Source organism: Dendronephthya gigantea, unplaced genomic scaffold, assembly GCF_004324835.1.
Source record: "Dendronephthya gigantea isolate DGI-Jeju-01 unplaced genomic scaffold, DenGig_1.0 000024F, whole genome shotgun sequence".
Taxonomy (NCBI): Eukaryota; Metazoa; Cnidaria; class Anthozoa; order Malacalcyonacea; family Nephtheidae; genus Dendronephthya; species Dendronephthya gigantea.
Genome location: NW_021163034.1, coordinates 2,291,711 through 2,307,504, shown reverse-complemented (window position 1 = coordinate 2,307,504; position 15,794 = coordinate 2,291,711). Strand labels below are relative to the sequence as shown.

The window sequence follows — 15,794 nt, the reverse complement described above, 5'->3', positions numbered from 1 at the left end:
GTAAATTCAATGGTCTAATCGAAGTGAGTGGTTTAATAAATTTTTAATAAAAAAATAAAAAATTGCAAGTGTGAATTTGACTGAAGGCAGTTGTTGTTTTATCGAGTGCCAGACCAGTAATTTCATCCAGCGCTTGTCAGGCTTATGTACATAATACTGATAATAGCTATAATCTAATGCGCGCCTCGTCAGCTTACAGAGCATATACTAATGCAAGCTAAAAACGTTGTATACTCGTATTATTCTTTCTAATTGGGGTTCCAAAGGTTCACATATATATGTGTGTAGTATATAACTCAGTGGGCGATAGCCACAGACTAGTTCCTAGTCTTGCATTCTTGAACGAGTTTCTGCTCTCCTTTCTCTCCTTGCACTTCCTTGTTTCGTTTGCATCAAATGCGCCAATGCGCTGGAATAATCATGAACATTTATACCGAGGGAGAACTAAGATATTTTAGGTTAGCCAAAGGAGTTATAGGTTATTCCACTGCCGCTCTAAGAAAAGCATTTAGGCGAGAATGGAACCGTCTTTATCCATCTAAGCCATGGCGAGATGATGGAACGAGCGGAAGAAAGATGCTTGCAGAAGAACAACTATCTCGGCACTCACGTCTGTACGACCCAAAATTTGCAAAGGAGTGTCAATCAATCAAGGATCATTTGAAACGTGGAGATGTAGAAGAATGGGACGTTACGACTTTGGTATTTGCTTTCCTCTACTCTCATGCTTTAAACGGTATACGTTACCGTTCACACTGGGGAACAGTGAATACTGCTATACACAAAATAAAGCAGGTTAGAAATAGAGTTTTTGCACATGCTTGCGAAGCCTCAATTTCTCGCACAAGTTTCATGAGAAACTTTGGTATTTTGGAACAAGGGGTGCAGGACTTACTCCACACAAGGTCAGATCCTTTGGTTAAAGATTTGAGATTGTTGCGAACAGAAACCGAATTCGTAACTGATGATCTTGTAAAGTATAAGAAATTGCTTCAGGAAGATCATAATAGCTTACTCTTAATTGATGAAAATCTCAAAACACTGGAGAGGAAGATGAACATATCTGAACCCAAAGGTGGGAAAAATTATGCCATTGCATGCCCTGGGACCTTTGAAAACAGTGAAATCATTTCATCGGTTTCACATCGAATCAACAGACTGGAACATGAGTTGTCAAGTCCAGTTGACTTGGTGCCATCCTGTTTTAAGCCATCAATTTTCCACAGTTCAAGATATATTAAGCTAATGAATGGATCAAATTCTATGTCATACAATTTTTGTTGGGATGAACTTAGCATGTTCCTCAAGGGATTTGATGATAATCTAGACATAAAGATGTTTGCTGCTATCCAATCAGCAGTATCACTCAGTCATCAATCAAGAAAAGATGAAAGTTTTGATGCTCTCAATAGTTTAACTGCCAAAGATCTCTTGGGTACACAATATGGGTAAGTGAAATAGCAGCTGATTTTCAAATATTAATACACATTAAGTAATTTAAAACCCAACCAACTCTCCCCATTTCCAGTTTTTATTTCTTAGGTTTAGAGGTTTTCAGTTATGGTGTAGCTTTTTACATTTATTAAACTATGAGAAATCGGTTTATAACACGTACCACTTTGTTTGTTATAAACAAATAACAAACTGCATCTTTACCAAAATTTTTATCACATCTTTCTTTCTTGCCCAAATGCAGGTAATTCCATAAATCCAGCTTTATTTTAAAACCTTGTGTAGCTTAATCGACAAACGAAGTAACTAAAGAGAATGTTTACTGCACAAGGAGATTATGTAGTGGAACCACTAACCCAGGGGCGCCGGAATATCGATAATAGCGGGGGCAGATATTCATATATTCGTGTTCTGCATTATTAACTCCTTTTGAAATCGATTGTTTTTACGATTTGCGAACACGAATATATGAATATCTGCCCCCGTTATTATTGATATTCCGGCGCCCCTGCACAAACCAGTAAACATGCATGAAATTCATGTGTGTGGAAAAACTCCCAAAACAGAGAAGTGGCCAAGCGGGGCCATATAGCTACTGCACTGCTTAATTGGGAGATGTACCGGTATATTCATACATCTGTCTTATGCCTGACTGATTTCTTTTCTATTCTTTTTGTGCTTATGGTATATAAACATGAATATATGAATATACACACCCCAATTAAGCGGTCTAGTTATGGCTCTGCTTTTCTGCTTTGTGTATGTTTTTTCCACAAAGCTGAATGCATGTTTACTGGTTCATGGTTGCACTAGAAAAAATCACCATCTGGTGGGTAGTGCTAGATCCAGCCTTCATACAACTGACCCCAGGCTTTTATGATCCCAATTGCAAAACCTGTTTAAGTTAATTTCTGGATGGTAAAGGTGTTAGTTACTATTTTGTCATTACACTTTTCCTATTCATGAGGCATATGCTTAATGTAGGACACAGGCACCATAATAGAAATAAAAGTAGTGGAAGTACTGGGGGTTGTTGAAAGGGAAATTCATAAGGGAAATTTACTAAGGAACTTTTAATAGTAAATGTTTAGCAATAAAATAGAGGCAAAATCTGAAGCATAAAAGTTTTTAAGATATGGTACACTATGGTACTTGTTATAATAACACTGTTTAATATAAACACCTAGTATCATTGCATGAAAGCGCAAGTTATCATCAAAAATTTTTGTGAATGCAGACAAGTAAATGCCACTGTGCAATTTCCAGTATCTGTAACCAAGGTGTGCCACAGGGCTCTTGAGACTGCATTGTTCAGTGTGTGTTCATGGATAATAAAATCACTCTTTAATAAAATCAATCAGTCCTGTAAGTGTCCATGGTAAAATTTAAACCTTTCAATTTAATATTTAATGCGTTGCGACATGTTAAAGTAGCGATTTCATTTTTTTAAACACCCTGAATAACAACGCCACATTACTTTACTAATAGCCTAACAAAGTTTTTAAAAACTTCGTTTTGTGACTTGTGTCTAAAAGAGACAGATAGGCGTTGGACAATTTAAGGGCAATCCTAAACTATTCCAGCTATGCTGGTGAAGGAGTTGTTAAGTTGAGATTGTTATGGAACTCAGATATGTGATAATGGTTAGTTTGCAAAAAGGAGACTATAGCCCCGTTTACACTACACTCGATTTATTGGCACGGCACGGCTAAAATGGGTACCCGTGCCTATTTCATCTGTGCTCGGCCTTTGTTTTGGTAGCCTGAACACTAATAAAATTTGGTACGGGTACCAATTTTAGCCGTGCCGTGCCGATAAATTGAGTGTAGTGTAAACGGGGCTTATATATCTATGCTAATATATACTGATTTGGCCTTTTTTAAGATTGGCATTATTCGCTCGAGTTAAGATCCGCAAAGCATATATTTTACATGATCGTGGTAAGGACGATGAAGCAATAAAAGAGGTACACGAGGCTGAATTGATGTTGAGCAACGGAGATTACCACGAGGACAGGGCTGAAATCAACTGCGCGAAAGCCAATATATACCTATCATCGGGCAAAAATAGCGCAGGTGATCGCGAAAACATCTTACTCCACTTGGACAAATGTATCCACTTTTGTGAAATATCCACAGTTGATAAAAGTGTAACAATTACTCAGGTCAAGTTACGCAAGGCTCTGTGTCATCTTGGCTATTACCAGCATGGTATTATAGTAGAGGCTCCCAAGATTTCCGAAGTTAACATTGCCGAAACAATTTTGAGCCGCATTTCCAAAGAGTCTGACTTGTCAAAACGCAGCCAAGTGTACCAAAAATTTGCTGAATCATTGCTTGCCTACAGAAAGGGGAAAACAAGCACTGCAATAGAATTGGAAGAAAAATTGCGAAGAAAATGCGAACGCCATGAAATACGCTTTGAGATCAAACAACTGGATATGTTGAAAGCTTTGATACGAGGCTCAGAGTAAATTACTAAATTTCAAGGGCCGGTTGTATCAAGCCCGTTTAGCTTAAACGGTGGTTAAGTTCAAAATAGAAAGCAGGTCTATCGTTTTATTCAAGAAGCAAACTAAATGTTTTTAACCTTAATACAAAGATACTGTTTACAACTACATATTCAGTGCACAATATTCAAGTTGACTCATTGAAGAGAGATGTAAGAGTGTTATTTAATTTTGACTTATCCGCCGATTAAGCTAAACGGGCTTGATACAACCGACCCCAGCATAGGCTCAGAGGTAGGTGACCGTGAAGAATATAACTACAATTGGCTGAAAATACCTATACACAGCGCATTCAAGGTAGTTAAGTGTAAAGCAGCGAATTATATGTTAACCATATAACGACAATTTGGTAGTCGCAATCTTTAGGTAAAGTGGTTTTTGTCTTCACGGTTGACGATCGCGCCGACAAACGGTATAGAAAGAGACTGGGACTAGTCCTCAATTCCGCTTCAAAGATGATGGCGACCATGCACGAGATATTACTTTGCCTGAACTGCTGAACAATGTCTGAGACGCACGTCGCCCTTGCAGGCAGGATGATGTTTGAGATTCTTGGAAAACCGGAATGATAATCCGCCCGCTAACCGGTAAAGAATTTTACCGCTCGGCCGGCAGGCATGCCCTAAATGAACACCAGTTAAACGTCAAAGTTATAATAATGTACTATAAAAAAAATTCCCGAAGATTAACATCTTAAAAGCAGCTAGCATACCGAGACAAGATCCGAATGAGTTTGTGATATCAACATTCTATCACAAACACTGTGTCTGATGATCGATGATTAAACCTGTGCACTTTCTGAAAAAAACAAAGAAACTCAAAACTGCAGCAGTTGTACCTCACCATATATGTAAATAAACAAGCTAGCGGAAAAACAACTCATTGTAACTCTGTCAGCTATTTTGTTACTGTAAATGCCGTTTTCCACTTCAATCGTAGCGAAACGTGTCGTATCCCGTTGTTTTAAAGTCATAAGTTCTGGTCGAATACTTCGGAAACAAAGAAATACGCTAAGTTACGTTACGTTACGATACTGAAATGAAAAACAGGCCTAAGTGTGGATATTGAATCACCGTGTCAAATTGATTATAACAATATGGGTTAAATTAATCAGAATTAATTGAGTGCCCTTATGATCTCCTTTTTATCAACTGGATCTACATTAGAACGTCTGCGGGTGTACATAGTCATAGAGGATAAAAAAACTTTGAAAAACATGTTACGTTTCCTGATATGTTTTCGGTTTTGGTTGAGAATTTTGACCGATTTTCTCAATGAGACATATCTATGTTGATTGCTGCAGCAGAGAATCTACTCTAGAAACTAGAATGTCATCAAACAGACTATTGCCGAGTTGGAAGTCTACACCAAGACCGATGTCAAATTTCATTCTCATTGTTGCGAACGCGTGCATGAATTAAAACGTGATGTGAAATCAGTTTGTAACTCGCTGACCCTGTATGTCTGCATGCTTCGCTTGGGAATTTATTTTTTTTATCGTTGATCTCAGTAACAATCCTATCATTTTTCTAATTTAAATATGAAAGCTGGATATAGCGCTGTCCACCATATATACTGTGAATCGCTTTAAAATTGCCTGTTATTCAGTATAACCTGTGAGAATTGTGACCGATTTTCTCGGGAAGACAGAGTCACCGAGCTATGATGTAGCAGATAGAATCTGCTTTAGAAACTTGAGTGTTATCAAACAGACCGAGTGCCGAATTATTGGTAATCTACTCGAAGACCGATAGCAAATTTCATTCTTTGCTGCAAACGCGTGCGTGAAAACGTGATGTGAAATCAGGTTGTAACTCGCTGATCCTGTATGCCTGGTTCGCTTGGGAATTCATTTTTTATTGTTCATCTCAGTAACAACGCTATCATTTTTCTTATTAGAACTGAAATACGAAGCCGGATAGCGCTATCCACCTGATACCGGCTGTTTTTTTCAATCGCTTTGAAATTGCCCGTTGTTCGGTATAACCTGAAATCAACCTTGATATAATTGAATTTAGTGTCCCCTTTCAAATAACTGTAGCCCTAAAGTGTAATGTTATTGCTTTTTAAACATGTTTAAAACGGTGGGAAAATCGCAATCCGGTGGATATAGCGCTATCCATCTTTCTTGCTATCGGCCTCAGTACTCAATGAGTATATATAATAGGTTGATATGTATAGTTAATATACTACTCCCGATATTTTGAAAAACAAGTACACAACCACAAACAGCCCATAGCTATTCCTGTGAATGAAATAATTAATCTCCCCACCGATGGGTGGTGGGCACTAAAATAAATATCAGCCAGACAAGAAAAAAAACAGGATACATATTTTTAGATAACGATTTTAATAAATAAGACATTCTTTTACTCTATGTACAATTCTATCTAACAGTTTGCATTTAAATAAATGTAAATGTTCGGTTCTCGACTGTTCCAGCGTTGTTGATTGTTTACAAGTGGCCAAGGTAAATATTTACAAATGAAGCGCGATGATTTCCATGTATAAAAACGTATAGAAGTGCGCGTAGAGCCGAGTGTCAGTCCTAACATTAACATATAATTTCAACTCCTATATTACTTTCGAGACGAGTTCCCATGCAAATCACTCAGCACCGTAATCACCGACCCCCAATCGCGACCCGCAGCGACGCTCAGCTGTTTGACGCTCCTGAAACAACCTACTAATAGATGCGATGCAAATTGCCAACCCTGAATAAATAAATTCTCTTGCAGACAAAATAAACCTTCACGTGGCTATCAATTGGTGGTTTTTTAAATGTTATCTTTTGTAGTCAGATAACAAAAAACATCAAATGCATGATTAATGAGATAAAAGAAACTATAACTTAGAAATTTGGTAACACCGGTTAAAGTACGGTTTCTTATTATATACCGGTCGTTCTAGAAAGTGTTCTGAAACAGACTACGGATCGAAAGTTATTATTTTTTATCGCGTAGCTATACTTAATCCTGCCTTATTTTTAGTACTTTTGTTCGGTGGGTTTAAAGTCGTTTATTGTTAACCAATTTAGATGTCCGTGAATCCTTTGTGGCTATTTAATTCGAGAATTAAAACTATTCGAAGTATACGAAAATTTTAGCGTGATTTCACCAGTGACTTTTTTTAAACTTGATTCATCAGCACGTTTTGATAGCTCGTTAAATGGGAATAAGTGCATTCAATAGCGGAAACCATTAATTCCGTCACGAAAACCACCGTAATGCGAGCCACACGAAGATTTTGTAAAACAAACACAAATTCACGCCCTTCGCTGGGGTATATACGGGATGCTTCTAAGTAAACCCGTTTGCGCCAACGTCATAGCACATGAGTGGGATCTCGCGTGATAGCAGTTTTGACAATTTGCACTTCATCGATTGATAGAAGCAATCTGCTGTTATCTCGCGTTTGAAATTAATATGTTAGCATATCGCGTAACACAGACGTCGATAGTGTGGGCTGTTTACGTTTCAAAACCTAGCAGCGAAGCAAAATTTGCCCAGTGAAATCATGCGTCTGCAGTTGCGCGTGTGAAAAGACATGCGCAAACATGCAGAAGATTGCGCAAAGCACGTGCGAAACAAATGACTTTTAGATTACGACTGAAATTTAACTTTGATTAATACAAAACATGAAATATTATTCGAATTTCGGGTTCTGTCTTCTCAAGAGTGTGTGGAAAACCTTTGGCTCGAAACGAAATCCGCTCAGTTAAATTTCACACGTTTGTGTTGCAAAAGAGGAATCGAAACTATATATGGTGGTTGATGCAAACTTAATCCCTTCAGATGTATGTTTAGAAATTTCTGACCACCGCTTATTCTCACTATTAAGTGATTGAAAATGAAAATAAACGCGAATATATTTTAGCATGAAAAAGTCTGACCACCCGTACTAACTATTTGGTCGAGTGACCGAATGATTGTTCTCAATATGGAGTTCGGCGTTGATAATGTTTTGCCAGATTGCCTTCAGGCTAGCCAGCAACAGGAAGGCGATTTCGTCTTATCATAAAAAACCAGCCAATGGTGTTCCGTAATTGAGAATACAGAAAGAATCATAATATGAAATTATGGCCGGACCATACATGGTTGGCGAAATGAAATAAAAAAGGTGGAAATTTTGAGTTACTTTGCGAAATCATCCCGAAATGAGTATAAATTTCGTAAATTTTAAATTCACAAAATACTAGAAGCACAGCTCGTTTTCTGATGCAGAATGGGAAATTTGGCAACTCGCGCGCTGTTTCGAAACGTAAACTAATGCAAATCAAGTTGTTTTCATTGCAAAAGTATATTGGCAATTATGACACTATTACCGTCCCGCGAACATTTTGTTTGTCGGTGAAGATAATTTGAGCAATTTGCAGAGGTCAATTATGGACAGAGTTCATCTAGCTACCCAGTTTACTCGGCGGTATTTTGGCATCGAATTGGCGTTCTTCCTTGTTCTGACCACCACGAAAGGCTCGCAGGTTTCCTGTTTATGCTGACATCGAATTACTGCCGATGAAATTGCAAAAACTTCGGTCAACAAATCCGTCCTTGATGCTGTCAACAGGCGCACCATTTCTGATTAAAATTTCTGCGCATTCGAAGTTCCCAGCGCAAACTGCCGCTTCGAGGGCGGTCAATCCTTCTGGCGTCGTGATGTTGAAGTCCGCACCGTTTTCGACCAAAATCTCCGTGACTTCTTCGAGACCCGAAAACGCGGCGTGGTGCAGCGAGAATAGTCCCAGTTGTGCGCCGCGATTCACGTCGACTCCGTCAACTTTTAGAAGTTTCAAAATTTCCTCGATGTTGTTCTCCAGCACGGCCGAGTGTAGTAAAATTTCGGGCACGAGCGAGACAGTTCGTTTCTCCTGCCGCTGAATGTTTATGCTCTCGTTCAGAGCGTCTGAGAAGCTCTTGGTGGATTTCCCACTCGGAGAACAGGGCGACATTGGAAAGGAATATCGGTTGAAGTCCGTGATTGTCGGGCTGAGCGGTGCGATATTTTCTTTGAAAGTCAGCGGCCTGTTCCTTGCGTTAATATTGTTTTGATTTTGATCTGTCGTTACGCCACCATCGGGCAAACGTCTCGCAAATCTCCTTGAGTACAAAGAGTCTGGCCTTGAGTTGCGGTTTATCTGGTCGTGCATACTGGATATAACAAAATACTCGTCCGTCTTCAAAATATACGTAGAATTTCTGCCGCTTAGCTTGTAGTTAAACGCTGAGTGCAAACAGATTTGAATCTCGCGTGTCGTCTTTTACAAGTCGTCTTAAAAGGTTTGTTGTCCCCTAAATGGTTCGCCAACCTGCTGAGTTACAATAGAGTACGTTTAGACTCCTTTTGAGCTGATACAAAAGCGACCACTCTTTTATATGATGCGACGAAACCTAATAGTTAGGATGCTTTCGCAAGCGGTTTTTGATTGGCCAGGCGTTTAAAGCATTGCCTTCTGATTGGTCGAACGTTGACAAAGGTGACAGATGATTGCTCATTAACGAAGACAGGAGGCGGAAAAGACTAATCCGGCGAACAAATAAAGTTTTGAAACCTATTCGGAATGCTTATCAACTTGACACACACACAAGCCAAGTTTCCGGCAGCACTAACTGACTGGCCGACAGCAATGCGTGGTATTAGAAAGGCTTAGCCTTTATCAGGGCTAAGCTATGCCGTCATCCGCTCACGAAGTGTGCACTCCTAAGAAATTTAATCACAATGCCTTGCCCTAAGGTGTGCCTGACTTATTGCAGTTACACAGGAGATACTTGAACCCATGCACTGACCGATGACAACGTCTTTGGGAATTAAAAGTATTGACTGCGGGAGTTTCTCGCTTACTTATTTACAAACGACCACTTATGGTAATTAGAAAACAACGGCAGTTCTAAAAAGTGAAAACCGATCACAGTTTTTATTTGTAGTAAAAAACGGAAACCATGCATACTTATATATATTTATATGATAAGACTGATATATGTTTTTTACGGGACGGGAACGATACTAGTAACTAGTATAAAGTTACGAGATTCACTTTTTCTGCTATTGTGTCTGAACTCGGTAAAGAATAAGACACGTAAATCCACTTCAAAGAGATTCACTCTTACGGTTGTCTTGTTGGGAAAACATGAATCATAAAGCATTATCCTATTGGCTGCCTGTCAAAATCCTGCTCGTGTTATATTGATGTTATTAATTCCTGTTAATCAAACGTGTTTCCATTGACATGCAATACTCAAGGGAAAGGTCTTATAAAAAGAGGACGTGAATTGACCAGTGCTATAGCTTGATGAAACAGGATGTATTGCTGTAAATCAAATTCGGCTACTTTGTTCAGTTAAAGCAACGAAAATTAATATGTTTTTGACAATTCACCGCAATGCTTTGCCTGAAAGAGTGTCAAAAGTTTCTGCTCTCGGTGTCTTTGAGTTATACAATGAATCGTTTTGACTCAATACAATTGGCAAATTGACAAGAGAAATTTAAGGATAATAATTTTCACTCATTGAGTGTGAAAACACTATGAAAATTCCTTTTTTAAACTTACGATCACCTGATCATGAACAAAAATGCAAAATGTTCACCTTTAAAGGTCAGTAGGTATGCGCGCCAGATATTTCATCCGACATTTTTCTGATTTTTATTTTGACAAAATACGCGACTTTCAAATTTTAATGCCGGCAATTTGGCTCGTGTTTTTCGCCGGCCATGGCATGTGTTTTTCTCCGTGGCATTCTGCATGGATGCATGTAGTCCTATCTTTGACCTCTACATCTTGCAATCCTCCCATTTGATTCATAACAATTGAATACTGAGTCAGTCAAAACGACACAAATAAGTGCATTGCCATTGGATCAGTCGTCAACACGATTCAAGGAGAAAATTTATCAGTAATCGGCGCATGACCTATTGCGGCCTATTGAACGGCCAAGAATGTCCCGCATTCGGTTAAGAACATATTTCATCAGTTTGTTTTTCACCTTACTTACGCCTGAGATGTATTATAATTAAATTAGGGAAAGGAACAGTCGAGTCGATCTACTGTTCGATCAGGTATGCCGCACTCTCAGTCAATGAGCCGCAAATATGCGCGAAAACTTGCATCGCAGGTGTAAGTGGTAACCGAACAACATTTAAAAAATTCAATGCACGGTCATAACTCAATGATTTTTTATCAGGTTTTCACACTTGTGACCGACCATCCACATCATAAATCATCGGAGTGATGCCAGTGAATTACGCATGTTGTCTGACAAAAATATCCGAGAAATGTCGCTTGATAGCTATTATACGCGTGCATATATTATATACAAGCTTCCTATTTTCCGGCCTTTGAAGGTGAGCATCTTCTGTTCTTTTGGCGTTTTCACCGGCATTATGTTTTAAACGGAACTTTAGCACTCCCACTGTCCGGCGAAAAAGAAAAACGTTTCCTCGTTAATCCGGCTGTTAAATTGTGTCTAAATGATTCATTGTACTTCACGGATTTTGAAAACAATATCGTTTGACACTCCTTTAGACAAAGCTTTTGCTCGCAGACAATGTCTTCCCTTGACGGAGTATCCGTCAGACACAGGCTCACAGCGTCGATCAGTTCTGTCTTTCAAATACAGTCAACAACGTGCTAACACGGATACTTTTATTCACATCCTTACACGTATAAGGCTATATGTTTAGCAGTTTTGCTTTGTTGTTTTTTCACACTGAGTAGCTACAACTGCACAAGTATAAGTGCACGCTCAACGATATATTCTCTAATTTCAACTCCTTTTACGGTCGGTAGTTGGCAAGTAAAATTATTGTAAATTGGTTGGATAAAAAAAGATGTTAAATTATTTGATATAGTTAAAATAATTATTTTCCTACTATGTTTGACTTGCATGTGTCTTCGGAATCGTTGTGTTATTTTTAGGTTGTTTTCGCTGTTGTAAAATCTTGTTATCAAACAATTTCAAACAAACAATCAATTATTATCGATATCTATATTTGTACGACTGGGGCCGGTTGTATATCAAGCCCGTTGGACTAACGGTGGATTAACGGTGAAGTCAAAATTAAATATAACACTCTTATACATCTCTCTTGAATGAGTCGACTTGAATATTATGCACTGAATATGTAGTTGTAAACAGTATCTTTGTATTAAGGTTAAACATATTTAGTTAGCTTGTTGAATAAAACGATAGGCTTGCTTTCTATTTTGAACTTAACCACCGTTTAAGCTAAACGGGCTTGGTACAACCGGCCCCTGGGTTCGGTTGTTCGAAAGGCGTTTAGCTTAAACGGTGGATATAAGCCAAAGTGAAACTACATTTTATGCATTGAATATGTTCTTTCGTTGAAAATTAAACTATTTACATCGAAATATTTCAGCTCAGTTGTTCAATAAATCGATCTTTTTCCATTTTCAACTAATCCACCTTTTAAGCTAAACGTCTTTCGAACAACCAGCCGCTGGCATCTAGGGTATTAACTGAACTCTATAAGATGTGTGGATTTTCAGTTGTACAAACAGAAAACTACCACAAAAAGTTCCATATCGTACAGAATGCAACACCAGGATTTAGAAGTGATGGGCATTGATTGAAACCGTCATAGTTTGGAAAGCAAGAGACGATCATCACGTTTCATTTGCGTAACACAACGGCGTTGACAGAGCATTTTGAGAAGCAGGACGACATTTGCCGGTCAATTGGGCTCATTACTGAACGAATCATTCAACCACACATGCATTCCTCGTGATAAATAAACGCACTGGTTGCTATAAACTTTATGAAATACAGAATCTATGGAATGCACTTCAGTCACAGCACTCACATGTTAAAATAATTTCGCCAAATTAATTTAGTGCAATTTATCTGCATGGCAAATGAAATCCTATCTAACTTCACGTTTGCGCGTACAAACTTGTCTAAAGTAAAAGTATACATTTGGCGCATTTTTGGAAGATAAGGGAATGGGAATTCATCTAAATACAATTAGGAAAGCAAATTGAGATTAACTTAAAGGGATTTAGAGCATTAATCGAGTTGTTACATTATTTTTTCTATACTTTTCCAATTACGTATGCCCGTAAATATTCAACGCACGTCTGCTTGCGCTTTGTGCAGCTGAGCTGATAGCGATCAAAGTTTCACTGCATGCAAGATTTTCGCATTTCAGATTTCAGCACTAACCAAAAGGTATCCCAGCTTCGATTCAAGTAATTCGAGTCGGTGCCGAGAGCAAGTGAAGTACTAACGCATAGTATGATATTAGATCATAACATAGTACGATTTTATTCAGGGAGTTCAAAATGTCAGTCGCTATACTGTATACCACTGTCGGGTGTTGCGAATCAAACAGCATGCAATTAGCGTTCTCTATTCGAAAATGTCACTATGCTAGTATGCCTGATGGGAACAAACAGCAAACAATGAATAGCAATAGTTTCCCTGCTGCGACCTAACCGCGAGTGGCCAATTACATATATATTTTCCTCCCATTTTGCCCGATTGAGTGCATAGGCCGTCATTGACGGTTAAGCATGACGTCTGCTCTCTCGATCATACAAATTGCGGTAAGTTGTGAGTAAGTGATTCAGTTTAGAATCGCGCTAACGTTTGGAGTTTGGCCTTGTATTTTCAACGTAAAACTGACTCTGAGTTATCATAAATTCCGTAATCTAAACAATAGTTGACTTTAGCTGGAACACTCGGACTAAAGTGAGCATCTTATAGCGTGATACAGGCTTGGAATTGCCTATTTTGGGGCAGAGCAGAGAGATCTACGTCAATTGACTCCAGATTTGTTCAATGTTTGTGTGTTTTTCTATTTTTCAAGCCAAAACAACATGGCACTTGTGTGCGTGACTAATTTGGACTCCAAACATGGCTAACATGCGTATAAAGAACGCAGCAAAGTGGCGAACAACGATTTTAAGCCAAGCTCACATAATTTATAACAGTTTATCAAAAAGTGTATACCTTGCAGCGAGACATGGTGCACGACTGCACGCAAGTGTCTGAGTGTATAACTAACTATATATATACAATTAATACAAAATATTGAGCGCATGACTGACCGCTTCATGCATAGAGTTGAATCGAAGCCAAATATATACCAGCGGTTTCCTAATGAATAAAGGGCCGGATTTCCCAGCGACCAACGCTTTAATATCGAAAACAGTGATAATTTTCATAATTTGCATAGATGAAATAAACTTAACATCGTTTCAATTTGATCAGGGTGCCTATATAGAATATACATATTATATGATTCTATATATTCTATATAACAGGAGTTCCCTACCTCCCTGTGAGAGAAATGAGCAATTTTTTAAATGCATGCACGGTGTCAATTTCATGGGAACGTTCTAGTTAAGTAGGCAATATAGCTTCGAAATTCTGATTTTTGGAATAAAAAAAATGCACCATATCAGGCACATCTAAATCTAGGCATTTATAAAGCGAAATTTGGTTTGCGATCAGTGCGATAAAATGCTATAAAAATCGCTGGAGAAATATGATGCCATGGTCGTGATCAAGTACATGCATGCATAAACAAGACCACTATAGTTTCGTCAAAGCTGCATTCCTGGGTCATACTTTTATGAAATAACCAAAACATGTGCCATGCTATACAATATGCGATAATAAAGTGGTTTGCTAAACACCTTTGACAGATCACGTCGCGATCACTGCAGGCACCCAGCGCTCTATAGTGCAGTATAAAACGGTGTTTCCTAATTTACAACCTCCTAAATAATTTCCGGACATATTGCAGGTATAGCAATCATTAGCCTAGTTATCCTCAGTTGGGGAGGGTATACATAGTACTGTTTATAGCCTGTTAGGGAAGCACCCAGCTGAATAAATAAAAGTTCGCTTCGGTTAGTTTAGTTATTTTGTTTTTCGTCATACATTTTGCTCTCACATCATTGGCGCTCTTGTGACGATTACGTATGCGTTCCTAAGTCCGTGCATGCATGATAGAGTCACGCGAGAGATGGAAATGCAAGACATCTAACAGCAGAGCGATCACGTCCACTTTTTTTCCAATTTTTTTTCGGGTACTTGGCACGGAGTTATGTAGTTTGTTGGATGTTTATGTAGTTTATTACGTATACCGAGTCTTAGTAAACGTGCTGAATTTTGGATGAAAGGCTGTGGCAACCTTCCCACTATTTTCAAAACCGTCGATCAGTGAATTGATGTATAATTGTTTGACCAGCCTGATTGATACAATGGGTTTTTCAAATCCTGCCTGTCGGTAAATTTGAAATCAATTCAACACAGTTATATATAATGCAAAAAGTTAATTCATGTGTCTTGATTACGACAAACAACATATTTTACCCCACTTTGACAATATACCATCATCGCATCGGCAAATTATGAATTACATCCGCGCATGCACCCTTAAGTTGAAAAGCCCTTATTACGCAGGGCTCTGCAAAATTGTCGCTTGATTCCTGCGAATACGAATATCAACAATTCTCTCTCATTGGTATCGAAACTAGGGGGTGATTTGTCAAAGTTCATTCGTACAATACCAAAAATTTCAAATTCTGCCACATCGTTCATTCAAAACTCTTGCATGCAGCTGTTCGAGCATAACTTAGTACCTTTTCCTGCTGTCTACTAGCAATGCCTGCAAGGGTAGCCGGGCGCCCCACAGCCATATTGACTGCGAAAATCATATTTTTATCTCGGTTTTCCGCTTTACTTGAGGCAATTTCCCAATACTGAAAGGCACCGGTATATATTTATACTTCAGGACATTTCAAATACTTCATGTTCGAATATGAATTTTTCCGTTTAGGGTAAAGCATAATTTGGGTCTGTATAATTAATGT

The 15,794-nt window shown here is 38.5% G+C and overlaps 2 protein-coding genes across 2 annotated transcripts; one reads left to right on the top strand and one right to left on the bottom strand.

Moving 5' to 3' along the window:
• Window positions 1-379: 379 nt before the first annotated feature.
• LOC114522893 lies at window positions 380-4,013 on the top strand. The gene is made up of 2 exons (XM_028543672.1): window positions 380-1,448; window positions 3,337-4,013. Exons 1-2 carry the CDS (start codon window positions 397-399, stop codon window positions 3,923-3,925), a joined length of 1,641 nt encoding a protein of 546 aa, XP_028399473.1. The 5' UTR covers window positions 380-396; the 3' UTR covers window positions 3,926-4,013.
• Window positions 4,014-8,450: 4,437 nt separating this feature from the next.
• Window positions 8,451-9,107, bottom strand: LOC114522814 (putative ankyrin repeat protein RF_0580). The gene has a single exon (XM_028543563.1). It carries the CDS (start codon window positions 9,105-9,107, stop codon window positions 8,451-8,453), a length of 657 nt encoding a protein of 218 aa, XP_028399364.1.
• Window positions 9,108-15,794: the final 6,687 nt, after the last annotated feature.